This window comes from Lepisma saccharinum, chromosome 13, assembly GCF_977018435.1.
Source record: "Lepisma saccharinum chromosome 13, izLepSacc3.1, whole genome shotgun sequence".
In the NCBI taxonomy this organism is placed as follows: domain Eukaryota; kingdom Metazoa; phylum Arthropoda; class Insecta; order Zygentoma; family Lepismatidae; genus Lepisma; species Lepisma saccharinum.
In genome coordinates this window covers 35317990-35338050 of record NC_139241.1, presented here as the reverse complement: position 1 = coordinate 35338050, position 20061 = coordinate 35317990, and the positions used below count along the sequence as shown (strand labels likewise).

At 36.9% G+C, this 20061-nt stretch overlaps 1 protein-coding gene across 2 annotated transcripts in view; it reads left to right on the top strand.

Moving 5' to 3' along the window:
• Positions 1-17907, top strand: part of LOC145997234 (tetraspanin-9-like) — a 199237-nt gene extending 181330 nt beyond the window's left edge. For both annotated transcript variants that reach the window (XM_083134048.1, XM_083134049.1), the window contains 3 exons: positions 426-537; positions 8272-8396; positions 17289-17907. In XM_083134048.1, the coding sequence (XP_082990174.1) occupies positions 426-537; positions 8272-8396; positions 17289-17381 (330 nt within the window). In that variant the 3' untranslated portion in view covers positions 17382-17907. The remainder of the gene's footprint in view (positions 1-425; positions 538-8271; positions 8397-17288) is intronic.
• Positions 17908-20061: the final 2154 nt, after the last annotated feature.

Below are 20061 nucleotides of genomic sequence, written 5' to 3'. Positions count from 1 at the left end.
ATAGAAAACTTATGCCATCTTATATCTTCGTTCTTCATTTTGTTACTTTATTGTCATCTTCATTCTATTCTACCAAATGCAGATTCATACTTCCTATTTTAAAAAAGACTTAGTCATATTTGTAGTTTGCATGTGTGTGTGTGGAGGGGAGGAGTTGCAGGAAGAAATAAATGGAGAGAAAGAGAAAGGAGAGAAAAAGATAGTTCCATGTCTTTTCACAAATGTTTAATGTTATCATGAAAGCAAGATAATATATTTTCCCTTGCTTATTACATATACAGAATATATGTCAATTTGTTCACACATTTGCTATTCAGTTAAAACATATTCAACTGATATTCAATTGCTGCAATTGCATAAAATGTCAATGAATTTTTTTGCATCAATAAATATAATTTACATAACTTTTAAATACATATTTTCAGTTTCATTGTTGTGGAGTGTCCAATTATGAAGACTGGTACCACATACAAGCATGGCCAAACAATAAATATGTGCCAAATTCATGTTGTATTCCACAATACAGAAATAATACAGGTGAGTTTATTATTGTTTATAATAATATCTTGAGGAGTATTTTCTTCAGCATGTCCTACTGTCCTGCAGAAAATCTTTTTTATGGCAATTTTGTTATGAGATGTGCTTTTGCATCACTTTTCAAAATTTTCATGTGCATGGTGAATTGCTGAAAAATATGTTTAACTAAACATATTTCTAAATTCATGCAAAAGAAAAAGACCATTACAGTTGAGAGAAATGCAAGATGCCAAGGGAATGATCCACTACCACTTCAGCCTTAATAGCTGAAAATACATAATAAATCAAATGATACTTAATAAATTAGATGATATTTAACAAGTGAATAAATATATGTTCTCAAATTTGATGTAGATTAGTAACAGGTAAATGTGGAAACTTGGTTCTAGGATCATCAGAAATTTCATGGAATAGAGAATCAGGTAGAGAAGTCAAATATTTTGTGGAAATTAGGGCGGTTGACAAAAATCCACCTCACCTGGGTGAAAATTTTATCTTGAGCCATCCCTGATAGAAGACTATATGCCGAAGGCAGTTTAATTGTATAGCCTTCACAGCGCAAAAGAATGTGGATTCCTGAATTGTTGTTTTAAGTCCAATTTATGCTCACACATAGGCTAATCGGGACTGGACCTACAATTTAAAGTGGGATTCGAATCACTATGTGCCTCCACCAGTAACCCGTGACCCCTTGATTTCAAGGTGACAACATTACCGCTATGCCATCGGGGAGGTAGAATGTGGATTCTATGGGAGTGATTTAAATGTGAATTATATCTGAAGGGATAAAAATCAGGAAACAGTGTTTTCAAACTCACCCACTACTTTTGCACAATCACAATCCAACATCTTCAACTTGGCTTCCATCTGACGTCATCAGGCAATCCTATCAGTGATGACACTCCTCTGAGCAGCTGAGTTGCTGGTGAACCTGTTCCATGTCTTAGTCATTATGTAAGAATGCCTGAGATCATGCTGAATTCCATCCTGTAAGAAGACCATGCCAGTTTAGGGAGAGTCATCGAATTGTGAGTGTACAGGATAAGTGTACTAGGTATTGAGAAAAGAAAATCTCCATTTTCAGTAGTTATTTTGAAACAATATTCACCTGGCTTCCTCCCTTACCTTCTTACAATTGTATATTCAACATTCCTTAATTTTTAAACATGGTTCTTGGCAGGTTTTCAAATCCATTTCTGTTTTGTATCCATCTGATAACAGTATAGTCTATTCCATTTGAATGGCGATAAGAGTGCCAGCTGCAGCTTGTGGGTCCAAATTTAAAGGGCTAGTAGAAATAAAATGGGACTATAGAGAAAACTAGAAAATGGGGTTTCTAATAAGTCATCATCATCATCATCCTTCGCCATTTCCTGCCTCTGGCTGGATCAGCATAGAAGACAAGCCTCTCAATTTTTTCCTGGTCTTCCACCACTCCTCTCTTTCCACGGTGTTCCAATCTTGTCCTCTTCTCCTAACACTCTTCACTATCTGCTCTTTCCACTGCATCTTGGTCTCCCCCTTGGCCTTATTCCCACTCCTTGTGATTGTAAGCTCTTACTGGTAGTCTTTCTGCATCCATCCTCTTCATGTGTCCGAATCATCTCATCTGTGCCTGATCTGTCCTGTCCTGAAGCTTCACTACACCCACTGTCTGTCGGATCTCCTCATTCCTTATTCTATCCCTTCTAGTCTTCCCCAAAATACTCCTTAAAAATTTCATCTCTACTGCCTGCATATTTCTTTTGTCTCTCTCTGTCATTGTCCAAGTCTCTGCTCCATACATAATTATTGGCACATAGTATGTGTTATATATTACCTTCTTGCATTTCATAGATATGTCCCTGTTCCATATTAATCTTTGAACACTTTGATGTAGTCCACCACCCATTTGCCCTCTTCTGTATACCTCTTCATATATTCTTCCACTTCTCTCCATTATGCTTCCTACATATTTGAAGCTCTCCACTACCCTCAACTCTTCTGTGCCCATCTTTATTCTTGGTTCATTTCTGGCTCTGTTTCTTGTTGTTATTAACACCTCACTCTTTTCTGCACTGAATTTCATCCCTGCTCTTCTGGTTTCCTCATACCAACTATCAAGCTGTCTCTGTACTTCTTCTTCCCTGTTCCCCATATTACTAAGTCATCAGCAAACAACAGGCCCCTTCATCTCTTCCTCTACTATTTTTTCCCCCACCTCTTCGTTAATTGCATCTATTGTAGTAATTATGAAGAACAGTGGGGAAAGAGCACTTCCCTGTTTTAGACCATTACTTATACTGAACCACTTCTTCCCACTGGTGTCCTCAACAGCTCTGGTTGGCCTTGTATGTGCTCTGCACTCTACACACTATCTCCTCCTCGACTCCTGTCTCTCTTGCAGCCTTCAAAATCTTTGTTCTGTCTATGCTACTGTATACCTTTTCTATATCTAGGAATGTCATAATCAAATCATTTCCATACTCGTAGTGCCTTTCCTGCATTGCCTTATGGTGAATATCAGATCTACTGTTGATCTGCCTCTTCTAAATCCATACTTTTCCTCTCTCATGTTCAGCTCTGTTACTTGGCCTCGCCGATGGTGCAGTGGTAGTGTCTTCACCTTGTAATCAAGGGGTCCCAGGTTCGATACCTGGTGGAGGCACAAGTGGTTTGGATCTCACTTTAAACTGTAGGTCCAGTCCCGATTAGCCTTACTGTGCATAAAGTGGACTTGAAACAACAAATAAAAAAGCTCTGTCACTTAACTTATTCTTTTCTCAAATATTTGCTCATATACATTTGCTGAGTGGCACATTAGTGTTATTTCTCTGTAGTTTTTACATTCCTTTCTGTCTCCCTTCTTGAATATGGAACTATTAGTCCCTTTGTCCAATCTCTTGGCACTTCTCTCTCTTGCCACACTGTTTTCAACACTCTGTACAGTCACTGCACACCAATCACTCCTGCTCCTAGTACAATTTCCACTAGCACTTCATCTACTCCAGGTGCTCTACCTCTCTTCAGAGTTTCCTCCACTTCTTTCCATGTAAGATTCACTTTTTCCTTCCTGTTTTCTTTTTCCTTCACTTCTTCATGTTCATTTACTTTTTTCACATTCAGCAATTTCTTGAAATGATTTTTCCACATAATAAGTATTTGTAACTATTAGTCTAATTTTCTAAGTATGTGTAACTATTCACGATTAAAATTAACCGATATGCCATCTGGTGGGCTTTTCAGGAAGTACTCTAAGTAGGATAAGTTGTGTCAAAGTCCTTTAAAGCATGGGGAATATGCGAGAGAGTAAGGTCTACTGTTCAGGGTTTTTTTGCTCGCTCTAAATCGTTTTATGGGTCAGAACAAATTAAAAGTTTTCATGTGTTTCCACCCCGTGGAATCAACAAAATGAAATTTGTTAATAAATCAGGGAAAACGTAATTGACAGAAGATTGGTATGGGGGATATAACACTGTAATTTGGCAAGGATATTATGAAGAATGCACGAGTCTGCGTACTTTATTTTTCGAGAGATAAATATATTACCATGAAAGTAAAGTTTTAAATTGTACTTTATAAATAAAGCTTTTTTTTTCTACAAAAAATCATGAAGAATCTTACCCAATGCGTCCATGTAATACCGGTATTAAGTATGTGTGAAATTTGGAACAGGTGCAAATCGAATAAGAGAGAAGATGAAAATAGTTTGAGAATGAATAAATGTAAAATGTAACCAGAAAAAAAAAAAGTGGACATGCTAATGTTACTGCTTCATTCAGTACGATGTCCTTTCTCAGTGAGTATAACCTGGTCGTGAAGTTGTAAATATTATTATTAAACCAGCCTTTCTCTTTCGAGAAAGAACTGCAACGATATGTTTGCAATTTTCTCCTGTCCCAGCTTTTCAAGTACAGGTCAATTTCAATTCCTTTTTTTCAAATAATTTCCGAGAACCCCAGTTACAACATGACGTTCAGATGATACAGCACTCGTTTGGACAACCAGTGCGTATACATAGTTTCATCTGCATTTTCCGTGTTAATTTTGCCTATCATAATTAAATGCTTCGTTCTCAGTACAGCTTCACGTTTGTTAGAGTACCTGGAATTCACATTGCATTCGCAATATTTAAAAATAATGCATAATTTAAACTTTTCTACCATACCAGTCATGACAACACGCTGCTATTTTGTACTACTGCTGAATGTAAACAAAGATTTATCCTACTTAGAGTGGCCATATTGGAAGCAACACTAGCGCTCAGGTGGTAATTTTAATCGCGAATTGGTCTAATATATAAAATTAGACCAATAGTTACACATACCTATTAGAAACCTCATTTTATAATAAGTATGTGTAACTATTGATCTTAGTTTCTGTTTTGCCCATTTATTTTCTACCAGCCCTTCACCTAATTTGAACCCAGAGTACAATTTTCACTTTCAGAAATTGTCTGCTCCAATTCTCCTTCAAAATATATTTGAACTTTTAGTAGTTACAACTAAAACAACGTTTTGCTATATGTAAGTAGTTTCATCCCTTGTGCATGTTTAACTGCTACTCCATAGGGAGGCCAGTCTGCAGGAAGAATTATGTTTTGATACAGTGCAATGACTTTATTTTCATTTTATATATTTGCATGAAGATATTGAGATAACAAGTATCAAATTGGTAGTGATGTCAGGCCACGACAGAGGTCCTTTGTGTAGAACATGTTTATTTGTTAGTTAAATATCATCTTATTTATTACAGATTATTACTATATAGGGGCATTCCACAAAAAGTGGTCCTTTTTCATGTTAATAACCAAATGAATTTATATGGAAATCATTATTGTTTTTAATTGCAATAAGGTTTAGATGTTTGTGAATGCATATAATTTGCACGTTAATAAATGTTGCTAACATCTGCAGCCTATATGCTTCACAGACAAATGAAGTAAAACATTGGTACATTTTTAAAGCATCACACATGTAACACATTTTTGTTAATGGCATTCAGCCTATGCCATCATACTCATTTTTTTTCATTTGTTAGCAGACACCATAAAGTACATTATAATTCCATGAAATCAGCTCATTAAGACTATTTTAATCCAATCTCTGTCTAGAATGTTAAATTTTGCTTGTAAAATGTCACACATGTAATGCTGGAATGTCCCAATAACCTATTGCTATTTAAGTACTGATGAACTAAGGTCTGTGTAATACATTTCACATGCATGACTCACTTCATAATGTAGCCATTATATGCACATTATCCAGACTAGCAAAATAAACATCAGTCATCAGGAGTGTATACTACCTGGTGAAGACTCATTCATATTCTTAGTGCTGTTATTTAGTGCTAAAACAAACAGGTTGCAGTAAAATGTGAAATAAAATTTGATGACTCTGCTTACTTTCATTCTAATGAATATTTGCTTAAGATGAAGCTGGATTAAGAACCTGGAATGTAACAAAAATAGCATCACATGAGAATCAGAGGAAATCAACTCCAGAAATGCTGTTTTCGGTTTTCCTTTCCTCTGAAAAGCTCTATTTGGAGTCAGATCGACATGTTTGCCCTTTTAATCCTTAATACTAAAGTAGACTCATGCATCTCCAATTCACTGACTTTTTTTAGTCAGGCGTATTCCTAAGAATGATTATTTCCTCTAAATAAATAAATTGTAGTTACATCCATGTTCTTACGTGACGAGAAATTATTATGAAATTTAACAATTAGATCATAATTCTAGTTACAAAATCAGATGTCTTATGTCCCATTAATATAAAAAAACCATATTGTAACTGATAATTAGGGCTAGGATTTTGATGCAAATGCATATTTTTTTTTGGTAAGGCAGAAATATTGCATAAGTAGTTAGTAATGTGTTTTACGTGTAAGTGAATAAATAGGGATACCTTTGTTAGGGCATTTTTTTGCATTTTTGACCCTTTTTGGAGTAAATGTAATTTTTTAAACTATTTAAACCGTTTAAGTCATCTTTTGCTCTTTTAAAAGTCATATTATGCATTTTTCTACATTTTGGTGAAAGAAGGGGCATTTCACATGCATATGTAACCCTTTGAAGGAGAGAGGTTCCCGACTCTCGTCTCATTGCCTTCAGCGCAGTTCTGAACGACTGTGTTTTGAAGAGACAAATAAATTCTGTGCAGTATTGTTGATACAAGCTGTTGTGTAACAATTCAGCTCAAAGAATGTGATTTCCCCCTCTATCATTAAATATATTGTCGCCAGATGGATTATTGTTCAAAAACAAGGAGTACAAAGTTTTGTACTCTGTATCGGACATTTTGTCAGGGAAATAATTTGCACTCCATGGAATTGAAAGTGGCTTAACAGCAAGTGATATTGTTCATTTCAAGTACGCTCCTCTTGTGTCGGCAGAAGTCGAGAGAAATTTTTCCATGTACAAGGCTCCCTTGTCCGACAACCGACAATCATTCAATTTTGAAAATTTGCATATGATTTTTGTTGTGTACTGCAACTCGGCACTTAAAATGTAAAAGATGAAAAAAATTGAACTTTCTTACTTGTTCTACCATATGCAATGAACATGTGATAGATACTGTAACGTTAATTTGTAATTTGAATTTCTCTTGGTAGTTTATAAATTTGTTTTACAAAGCTTTCACAATTTTTAGGTCATTTTTCTAAGTTTATAGGGCATTTTCTTGCATGTATTAGGTCATAAATTAATTTTTTAAAGTTTTTTTTTTTTTTGGCAATTTTAAGGTCATCAAAATCCTAGACCTACTGATAATATACAATGAAGTGAGGATACCTGAGTTTGAACACTGTATAATTATGCATTGCTACATTGAATGCTACAATTGTGCAGTGGGTATGACTGCCATCTTGCGAGACCCAGGTTTGATTCTCAGTGTACATGATCTCAGGTGGAAATTTTTCTGAAAACATACCTGCTTAGAGCTTACTCGGTCTCTTATCGGTGGGTACCTGGGGGCAACTATGGTGGTAAAGATGACTGGAGTTTGGTGCAGATCACATCAATATGGATGAGTTCAAGAATGTGTGAGGCCTTACCTCAACACCCCCATGTGCCTTCAAGACAGAATGCCAGTCTAGGTTACATTCCTAGAAATCATTCCCAGCCTGTATTCTATTCTTACACAGCATTCCCACCTAGGTTCTATTCTTAGACAGCATTCCCAGTATAGGTTCTATTACTATTCCTAGACAGGATCCCCAGTCATCTAGGTTCTATTCCTAGACAGCATTCACAGCCAAGCATTGTGGGGATAATTAGAAAGCTACATGAAGATGAACTGTGACTTACAATACGAGATAGATAAAAAGCAGTGATGTGAATGATGTGGGGCTTCTCAGCCAATGAATGGTGTCTTTGCAGGCATTGGTCTTTAAACTGTTGTACAACAGACTTTATATTTATGAATTGTAAATAATATTTGAAGATGTTTAACTGTACTATGACTACTTAACTTCCTTTCACTACTTTAGTCTTTGTCTCAACAATACATTTTTAACAAGTTATATTATTTTTAATTATGTTCAATTCAATAGACATGTATTAATTTTTTTGGCAGCAAGCTGGACAGATTACCTCTAATACATTTTTTGTAATAAAACCTACATTTCTAGATGAAATCATTTCTAATAAATACATTGATAGGTAAAAATAAGTATATCTACTAAACTTGTCCTGTATCTTCCTTTTGTAGGATTTCTAAATGTAGTAAGGTCCTTTGCATTACTTTATTACAGACTGTGGACACTCATTGAATCCAGATATGTGGTACGCCAAGGGATGTGCAGGGCAGGTCCAAATGTGGTTTGTCGAACGATTACATATTGTGGGAATTGTTGGCCTTGTTGTTGCTTTTATACAGGTAAATAACAATATGGCTTATTTTTTCATATTTTAAACCCCTTAAGTAGGTAATTTGCAAATGCGAAATTTGTTCGGAAGTGGGTAATTTTAAAAATTAAAACACCTCATCACTTTCCAAAAGTGCATCCTCTGTACTCAAAGGAGACAGATGCTTTTGCTGCCTTGAGCAATCATGGAGAAATGCAAGACTTCAAAATACAAGAAGCCAGGGGTCTCAGATTCAAATCCTGGCCTGGCCTCAATCATTATTTTTAAGTGTTCCTTCACAAATATCATCATATCATCACTCATTCTCATTGTTGCGATTAGTCAAAAGTGGCAGAAAAGTGACCAAAAATAATCAAATCAATCTATGTAGAAAGTTGCTCACGCACCTCCTGGATTGACACACACCTCATCTTTAAGCACTTATTATGTACTTTATTATATTAAGTGTAAGATAAACACAGCTAGCAGTGCCAACATGGAAGCAGTGTCTCAATCTTGTGGTGATTATGGCAAGTTAAATACTCTGGACATTCTGAGTGGCATTTCGTGGTGAAAATGCCAACTAACTAAATAGTGAAACACAGGAGATATGAAGATGTATGTATCATTTGAATCCACTGCACTGTCATGCCCACATAAAATGATAATAGTGAAGATGGAACTAATGCCAATATGTTTAAATTTCTCGTTTTCTTATGATGAAAAAGTGCTGGAAAGTGTATTGGTTTTGTTGAACGTTGTACAAAAGACACACTTTCCCAACATGGTCAAATTGACTTATCATTTGCTTTTGCTCTGTAGTGAGTAGTCTGTGGAGAATGCTCTCCAAGAAGGTTGTGTTGTACCAAGAATGTAGCAATGTACATCGCGTCGCGGTCGGTCGCGTTAGACACTAATAAAGTGTTAATTAACTGTTAGCACGTGTTGTTACTCCTTGTACCAAGTTACGGAAATATCTGCGTTGAAGTTCAACAGGTTATGGGCCCAGATACGTTCCCACTGCGACCGTGAAATTTGGTAGTTTGTGGGAGTGCAACAGTAAGTGTCGTCGTTGTTTGGAGTACAACAGGAAGTGTCCTTTGTCTTCCTAACCGGACTGGTGAGAGTTTTACACTTTCGGAAGAAGCGTGTTTCGTTTGCTGCTGAAGATGGAGTTCAAGACAACAGTAGACAAGCTAGAAGGTGCAAAGAACTGGCCGAGATGGAAACGACAAGTGGAGCTGCTGTTACGACACCACGATGTCCTAAAAGTTGTGGATGGCACGTGTACTTCTCCACAGGAACTTGGTGCTGAGTGTACTACAGAAGATCGACGTAAGTACGAAGCAGAGTGTAAAACATTCCAGAAGGCGGACATTATGGCACAAATGATATTGGTGAATAGTATGGATGATGCAAATTCGGAACTTACCAGCACGTGTGATACGTCTAAGGAAATTTGGAACAAACTAATGTCAGTATATGAACAAAGTTCAGCACAGCGTTTGGATCGATTGTCAGAGCAGTTCTTCAATCAATCCAAAGATGCAGCAGAAGACATTGCAACATACGTGTCCAAATTACAGAGAAATTTTCGTGAAATGAATGACGAAATGGAACGTCTCACGAAGTCCAAGGTTCCAGAACTGCTTCTAATGAGTCGAATCATGTCTACCTTACCTAGTGAATATTTTGAATTCAAAAGTGTATGGGAATCAGTTCCAGTGGAAGAGCGTACTGTAGACAGGCTAACTGAACGACTTAGGCTAATTGAAATGAGACTTCCCAACAAGAGTAGTGACACAACAGCTTTTGTGGTAAAAAGTGATGATCCGAAGAAATACAAGAAACGTCCAGAAAAAGCGAAAAAGTGTTTTAAATGTCACAAGGTAGGCCATTTTGCCAAACAATGCAAGTTGGTGTTAAATAGATCTTCAACCAGTGAAAGTGGGCGTGTTCCAGAAGGAGGAGCCTTTGTGAGCTTTGAATCGAACTGTCCTGTTTCGGAAGTTTGGATTGCAGATACTGGAAGCACAGCACATATGACTAACCGGAAGGACTACTTTCTACAGTACCAAAAATTCCCAGCACCAAAGGAATTACAGGTGGGAAATAAAGCCATCATATTAGCACATGGCAGTGGTATAGTGAATGTGGAAATGTTGGTCAATGGTAGGTGGGTGAAAAATCATCTTCGTGATGTGTGGTATGTGCCAAATATCAGTAAGAATTTATTTTCTGTGAACTCCACTACAAAAAGAGGTTTTCTATTCTGTGCAGACTCCATGAAGTGTTTACTAAAAAGGAATGGTAAGGTACATGCATGGGGAAGTGTTACTTTAAGTGGTTTGTACCAAATGCACATGCGTGCATTACCCCCCAAAAATCCTGCTGAAGTGTGCTTAGTGTCAGCTTCCGATACATTGCAGCTGTGGCATGAAAGGTTGGTACACCAAGGTAAGCAACATGTTCGGAAGTTTCTAGTGCAGCACGGAATTGATGTAAAAACTGATGATCAGTTTTGTGAAGGCTGTGTGGTTGGCAAGCAACATCGTAAAAGTTTTGGACAGCGGGTTACTCATGTAGAAAAACCAGGTGAAAGAATCCATGCTGACGTGTGTGGACCAATGCAAACAAAATCATTGGGTGGTGCACTATATTTTGTTTGTTTCAAAGATGACTTTTCGAAATTCCGACGCGTGTTTTTTCTGAAACAAAAATCGGAAGTTGCTGCAAGACTAAAACAGTTTTTAGCTGAAGTCAGTGTTGCAGGTCATGTAGTAAAAGAATTGCTCACTGACTGTGGGAAGGAATTTGATAATGCGGAAGTGAAGGCTTTGTTGAAAGAAAAGGGGATCAATTTCAGAACCACCATGCCTTATACACCTGAACAGAATGGAGCTGCAGAACGTGAGAACAGAACATTGGTTGAATCTGGACGCTCAATGTTGCATTCAAAAGGTCTTCCAGTGAAACTTTGGGCTGAAGCAGTGAATACTGCAACGTATGTTCTGAACAGAACTGGACCAACCACTGTAGAGAAGAAGACACCATATGAACTTTGGTATGGAAAAGACTTACCAAGTGTAGATCATTTGAAAGTGTTCGGAACAGAGTGTTTTGTTCATGTACCAAAGCAAAAGCGACAGAAATGGGACAAAAAGAGCATTAAGGGTCTTCTGATTGGTTACTGTGATGAAAAAGATGGTTACCGCATCTGGAATCAGAAAACTGATAAAGTGTTGCTCAGTCGTGATGTTATTTTTTGCACGGAAACAATTTTGCCAGTAAAAGAGTCTTTTGAAATTGTTTCACCAGAAAAATCAGTAATGTTTGAATCTACTGTGGAAGAACCTGATAGCCCTGGTAGTGAGTCTGCAAACTACGATGATACAGGAAACAGATGCATCACGGGAGATGTAACTGGTGGAAGTGAACCACGTTATGAATTGCGAGATCGTCAAAGGGTGCAGAAACCAGTGTGGCAAGATGGTTATGTGTTACAGGTAGATTGCTTAGAACCGAGCTCATATAAAGATGCCATGTCATCAAGAAATGCTGCAGAGTGGAAATTAGCAATGGAAGATGAAATGCAGTCTTTGGCTAAGAACCATACTTGGATACTAGTTGAACCTCCAAGCAATAAGAAAGTTATTGATAATCGGTGGGTTCTAAAAGTAAAGACCAAAGCAGATGGCAGTATCTTCAGATTTAAAGCAAGACTGGTAGCAAAGGGTTATCTACAGAAGAGTGGGATTGATTACGATGAAACCTTTAGTCCAGTGGCTCGATTTGATACTGTACGAACTGTGCTGAGTGTTGCAGCTTGTGAAGGGTTGAAGTTAGCTCAATTTGATGTGAAAACAGCTTTTCTTTATGGTGAACTTGATGAGGAAATCTATATGTGTCAACCTGAAGGGTTTGATGACGGGACTGGTCGTGTGTGTAAGCTAAAAAGGAGTCTTTATGGACTGAAGCAAGCACCTCGTTGCTGGAATAGACGATTTGTGAATTTCATGTCGAAGCATGGTTTTACATGCAGCAAAGCTGATCCCAGTATGTTCATTCGTAAGAAAAATGGAAAGAAAATGATCGTAGCCATCTATGTGGATGATGGTTTGGTTGCTGGCAATGATATTGAAGATATCAACAGTTTTCTCGGAACTCTAAAAGAAGAATTTGAAATTGTGGTTGGGTCATTAGATTGTTTCTTGGGCATACAAATAACACAAAAGGAAGATGGTTCTATTTTTGTATGTCAAGAAAACTATACAAAGAAAATTCTTGAGAAATTTCGCATGAGTGAAGCAAATGCTGTGTCAACACCTGCTGAAAAGGGAAGTGTAAATGCAGGGGAAGAAAACACACAGCAGTTAGTAGACACTAGTGTGCCTTACAGAGAAGCAGTTGGCAGCTTGATGTATCTGGCTACAGTCACTAGGCCAGATATCTCCTATGCTGTTGGATTAGTGTCGCAAGCATTGGACAGTCCAAGATTATCTGATTGGCAAGCAGTGAAACGAATTTTCAAGTATCTACGAGGAACCACTGCTTATGGAATATGCTACAATTCAAATCATAATCCTGGGATCCTGGAAGCCTTCAGTGATGCAGATTATGGTGGAGATCCAACAACAAGACGCTCAACAACTGGAGTTCTATGCAAGTATGCAGGTGGAGCGATATCCTGGATGAGCCGGAAGCAGAAGTCTGTTGCTCTATCAACAACAGAGGCTGAATTTGTGGCAGCCAGCGAGGGAGCGAAAGAAGTGATATGGTTAACAAGACTATTGGATGAGATCACTCATCTGACAGGAATGCCCACACTGCTGGTGGACAATGCTAGTGCTATTAAGTTAGTAAAAAATCCTGAATTTCATAAACGCTCAAAACATATTGCGGTGCGTTATTATTTTGTAAGAGAAAAGTTTCAGGAAAAAATGTTAAATGTGGAACACATTGATGCTGAAAGTCAGGTAGCAGACATTCTCACGAAACCATTAGCAAAAGTTAGGTTTGCTAAATTATGTGGCTTAATGGGAGTGGGAAATTAAAAGTAGTGTACTTATTGTTATGTTAAAGTGTAACAATGTTTTTTTGTAAAGGGAAGCTTGTGAAAGTTGTTTTTGAGGGGAAGTGTTGAACGTTGTACAAAAGACACACTTTCCCAACATGGTCAAATTGACTTATCATTTGCTTTTGCTCTGTAGTGAGTAGTCTGTGGAGAATGCTCTCCAAGAAGGTTGTGTTGTACCAAGAATGTAGCAATGTACATCGCGTCGCGGTCGGTCGCGTTAGACACTAATAAAGTGTTAATTAACTGTTAGCACGTGTTGTTACTCCTTGTACCAAGTTACGGAAATATCTGCGTTGAAGTTCAACAGGTTTATATGGGCAAAATTTTGTCCCTGGTTCAAATCCGGGAACTTTTCTAACGATGGAAGTGGCCCCGGCTCCCACCCAGCGTCGAATAACATGGGTACCTGGGGGAAACCCTGGGGGGTAAAGGCGGTCAAGGGCGTGATGCTGATCACATCACCCCCACTCACGACCGGATCAAGAAAGTGTGGGGCGTTACCCCCACACCCCCTATACGCCTTCATGGCGTGGTGCTATGCACAGGGGAACACTTTACCTTTTTACACATTTAGTAATGCTTGAGAGACATTGAACCTTAGGTTGTACTGTTAATACATGACTTAGCCGGTTCAAATCCGGGAACTTTTCTAACGATGGAAGCGGCCCCAGCGCCCACCCAGCGTCGAATAACATGGGTATCTGGGGGAAACCCTGGGGGTAAAGGCGGTCAAGGGCGTGATGCTGATCACATCACCCCCACTCACGACCGGATCAAGACAGTGTGGGGCGTTACCCCCACACCCCCTCTACGCCTTCATGGTGTGGTGCTATGCACAGGGGAACACTTTACCTTTTTACACATTTAGTAATGCTTGAGAGACATTGAACCTTAGGTTGTACTGTTAATACATGACTTAGCCAATTCTTTTTGCTAAATGTTGATTCTATCCTGTATCTGCATTAAATTTTCAACATTCTTCTCATTAGACATACATACTAAATATGCAACGAATACCATGCAAATTTCACATTTTCTTAGGAAAATATGAAAGAAAAAGCAATAGAATGGTATTCATGGTATTTTTTTTATTTAAGAGAAACTTCTATTGCACTCAACCTTAGTATAAACAAACTGCACAACAGTGTGTTCAGATATTCCATCTTCAAGAGTTACTGCAAATAATTTTGGATAAATTAAATAAAATTATGTCACATAGAAGCATATGGCTATCCTACAAACAAATGCAAGAAATGGGAGGTAGCTACATAACTTACTGTTGCCCATGTAAGTAAGAGAAGGTGGAGGATATGTAAAATATATGCAGATGTCTTGCAATTTACTGCTACACTTAATTTTGTTCAGTGAAGCCATGACAAATCAAGTGCTAGTGGAATTAAAGGTAATGCATGAACATTCTTGCATTATTGGACATAGAAAGGAAGACTGTGAAATGCTAAATTTGCATTTATTTGAATTCTATATTTTATTGTTCTCTTGGAAGTACTGACCTGATATTTTCCTATATTTCCCACTAATGTACTACACTGCTGATTATATTGGTGGATTTAGAGAGTGGGGTACTATCTTTTTCCAGATAGTTAAAGAATAAAACAATGTTTATTATAAATAAATCAACACTGGAAATTGAATGCAAGGCTTGTTGGTAACAAAGCAATGCCGTTAATGATGAACAAAAATCCAGTCAAATATTTCCCATAAAAATATGGTAAAGAATGAATGAATTAATTAAAATTTTGGTGTGCATTGGCATGTATGGCCATTTTGCACCCTTTAAAGTATACGAGGAAAATCCTCTTATCTAAAACCCTTATCTTAAAGTTTAAAAAAAGGGGTGTAAAGAGAAAGGTTAAAAGTGCAAAGTTGTAAAGGGACCTGTGCAGGAGACATACAACCCATTAAAAAGGTAAAGATAGTCTGGGAACAGTGTAAAAGTCTCACTCTTCTCAAAAAGTTAAAAACACTTGTTACAAAACTGTCATCGTCTCTCAACATGCATGATAAATAGTTGAGAAGATTAAAACATCTGTCTGAGGAAAGTTTAATTTGCACATTTGATAAGAATATGCCAAACACTTAAAAAATAATATTGCAGACATGATACATGGAGGGTTCAGTCCTTGCTGAAAATGACCATGGGTGAGACAGCTGCATCCAATTAAAATTACCTCTTCTTGATGGAAATGATGGTTCGAGGAATGCCATGCATCAATGGTGGCGATGTAGGTCAAAGATTGTTCCCCATTACCTTATACTGCTGCCAACCCAGTCAACAAGGTAATGTTACCACAACGTTGTGGCAACGTTAGCTCCTAACATACCTAACGTTGTTACAACGTTGAAAGTATGTTGATACAACGTTGTGAAAACGTTGTGTCAATGTTTAAGGGTCATTTTTTTCAACGTTGCTGCAACGTTGGTTGACAACATTGTCACAACATATACTGAACATTATGTAGCAACGTTAGATATGTCAGGGGTTAACGTTGCCACAACTTTTTTGCAACATTACCTTGCTGCCTGTGTAATTTATGAATATAACAATGCATATTTAAAATATGGTTGTTTCGCATGGTAAGCTATTAGCAATCTTGCCAAGCCATTTTTGTATATAATACATATGCGTCACAGTTTCTCTTTACATATTATAAAAACTTTTCCTGCTCCACCACAATAGGCAATTGTTAGTCTGGAGATTGTGATGAATTAACCAATCTCTACCTACACCTGGTAATCAGTTTCTTTTTGCAGTATTTAGCTCCTGATTATATAGTCTGGAATAAAAATATTTATCATGGGAGTTTCACTTGTATTCAACACATTTCATTTTCTAATCTTCCTTACAACTTCAATATTCACACATCTTTCGAAGGATAATAAAACACATTTTTTCACTAATTACAATCGAAAGTATCCTTATTCCTGTTACTAAAAGTTATGTTTGTTTTGCATTTGAGTCGCACTGCCATCTAGTGTACGCTGTAGGAAATATAAGGTTTGGTGGTCAGTGCACACACAAATTCAGATTAAACAAAACACTCCGATCTGACGCTTGTGGTGCTCATGGTGGTGATCATCCAAAATAAAGTGTATTCAGTGGAATGTTTTTTGTAACGTTGATGCAACGTTATCACAATGTTGTTCCCCTACATACAACATTCATCATAAATACAACAAGCATACAACGTTGTGGTAACGTTATCACAACGTTGTTCCCCTACATACAACATTCATCATAAATACAACATTCATACAACGTTCTGGCAACGTTAGTGTGTTGACTGGGAAGTATCATGAAGTGAGCAACAAGACACATTGTGCAGGTTCATGGCTGGCAAAAGGTGGACGAGAACATCCATCCATCTTCCTCAGCAGACTTGGTGGCGGCATCCACTGCTTCATTCAATTTCAGGTCCACTTAATATTTTGTAAGAACTTAAAATGTGTGATGATGACACAAGCAAGGCAAAATGAAATTTCTTTTCTACTTAATTTGCATAAGAGTTTGTGGATTTTTTGAGTTACATTCTTAGTACCTTAGAAGATTTTTCTTAAAACATAGTGCAGTAAACTGCTTCTACAAACATCTCTTGCAGAATATTCATCTTAGGAAATATTTAAAGTAACATTGAGTATTTATGGTGGTTCTGAAATGTAAGTTTTCAACAAGATTTCTTATGGTATTAAGCAATACAATTTCTAATGACAAGTTGAAAAATCATATAGCTATTTCTTGAATAGTGTGTATGCCTAATTTTTATTATTAGAACAAAATCCATTGAATTCTTATCTATGTGTTAAGAATATAATTATTTTCTCTTGCAGCTGTTTGGATTGATATCATCTATGTTGCTATTCTGCACAGTAAGGCACAGGAGAACGTCATCAACATACAAATCGTATGATCCGACCACCTGACCATTACAGGAGTATGAACTCTGAAACCATTTATCAGTAAATGATTTCAGAGTTCAGGTAGAAACATCAAAGTCACAGTGAACATAGGCTGAAGTATAGTGCTGATATTTAAATCAATAGGAAAAGAAATTATATGAACATATTACATAGAGGCATTGTTATGAAGTCAAGTAAAATTTTGGCTCATTGCCTTCATGAATGTCTAGATGTGACTGGAATTCGTATATAAATATGTTTGTATATATTGACTTATGCTCTTTGAAATTTTTGCTAACAGAAAATATTAAATGAGGAAGCTAACACAAGATTGCATAAAAAGTGGGTTCTGAAGAAGTGTTCTGTTCTTCAGAGTTCTAATTTTTGTGAATTAACTTTTAGCTTTAGAGAAATGTAAATTCATTAATATGTTGTTTATGTTTACTGTATTGGTTGAACAGTTAGTTTATCATTGATCAAATGTATGCTTATTGTTCATTATTTTGTAATGGATTACTTTGAAACTGGTATGTGGCAATTACATATAAATGTAATACAGGGTGGCTCAATAAGTCACTTAACACCCTCAGTACAAGGCCACTGCGGCATGGAATTTGAAATTGGCGATGACCAATCGTTATCTGGCCAAGGGGGAACCACATTGACGCCACCCACACGGTCGGCGGCCATCTTGATGTCCGCCATCTTGAATTCAACTTCAGAATTTTAAATGGGAAGGGGGTCGTGCGACATATCAAAATGGGCTAGAATTTCACGAGAAATGCAATGGTGAAGGTTTTTTCGACGTATCTTTAACCAGTAAAAAGTTATGACTGAATTATTGTACCAATTTGCTCCTTTTCGAGGTGTTAGAAAAATGCCTTAAAATTTGTTTAGCGCTTCGGTAATGCATCGAGATCAAAGTGACGTCCATGGAGAGACGTTCGCATGCCATTGCACATTATTTTAATCGGATACATCCATGAAGAGCTGTGCATTATGAATGTTTGTCGCGAACAATTTACAGTGTGACGCTTCCATTGAATTAAAAGTGTCTTCACAGTGACAAGGCAAATGTTTATGTTCATAAGGAAGTTCATAAACAGAATATTCGATGATTTTTATCTGATAACCCATTTTCGACAGATCAAAGCTGAATGGTTAGTGTTGGTAAGTTAATGGTGTGGCGTGCTGTGTGGAACACGATTGGTTAGTCAATTTTCCATCAACGGAACCTTAAATGCTTAGGGCTACTTGGATTTGTTAAATAAACAGTTTTTTTCATCCTTGCTTATGGAAGAAGGTACTTTTTACAGAGTTTTTTCAATAGGGAAGAACATCAGAACACTTAAGAGAACGTTATGAACCAGTTTTTGTCCAAAGTTAGTTATCAGATGACAAGGGTCACATATTCTGTTTATAAACTTCCTTATGAACATAAACATTAGCCTTGTCACTGTGAAGGACTTTTAATTCAATGGAAGCGTCACACACTAAATTGTTCGCGACAACCATTCATAATGCACAGCTCTTCATGGATGTATCCGATTAAAATAATGTGCAATGGCATGCGAACGTCTCTCCATAGACGTCACTTTGATCTCGATGCATTACCGAAGCGCTAAACAAATTTTAAGGCATTTTTCTAACACCTCGAAAAGGAGCAAATTGGTACAAGAATTCAGTCATAACTTTTTACTGGTTAAAGATACGTCGAAAAAACCTTCACCATTGCATTTCTCGTGAAATTCTAGCCCATTTTGATATGTCGCACGACCCCCTTCCCATTTAAAATTCTGAAGTTGAATTCAAGATGGCGGACATCAAGATGGCCGCCGACCGTGTGGGTGGCGTCAATGTGGTTCCCCCTTGGCCTGATAACGATTGGTCATCACCATTTCCATGTTGCGCGCTGCAGTGGCCTTGTACTGGGGGTGTTAAGTGACTTATTGAGCCACCCTGTATATATATTACATATATGCATATAAATGGGGAACTTTCTGATAAGATATTAGGGAATTTTGATAATTGGTCTCTGGAAAATGACATTCTCAAGAATATTTTATACTTTTTATAAATGAATATTGATTACAATTACAGATAATATACCTGTAATTTATACATTGTACGTACCTTATCCTGATGAATTTTTTTGGTGTGTGTGTGTGTGTGTAAAGGGGACAGGGGATGGGTAAAATCATTTTAAATCAGGCTGCACAAATGATGCATAATGATCTACACATTTTGTAGACTATTATGGAACAAATACCATATTGTACTTTTTCCCTGTTATTCATTAGAATTTATATTAATATTATATGTTGTATAATAGCCCTTGCAGTAGTTAAATGGCAATATTATTCACTACAATTGAAATGAATTACTTAAATTTCCTCAACCGCAAGTGAATATAAAATCTTTTTGCACCAGAATGGTAAGATGATGGTTAAGGTTGGATGGTAATATGTTCTAATGTTTAGCATTGGGAAAAAAATGTTTATTATATTTTTGTTTATATGTTTAATAAGTAGAATCTATTTATTAAACCACTTTCACTGTAAACAATTTGATAATATGCATTTAATTTGATTTTCTCATGTGCAAAGTATTTTGGAAAATGAAAATATATTTTAAAAATTCCTTCCACTTCTATAAATAAATATAGTGACTGCATGTACATTATATAAAAAGTAACTAAAGCATG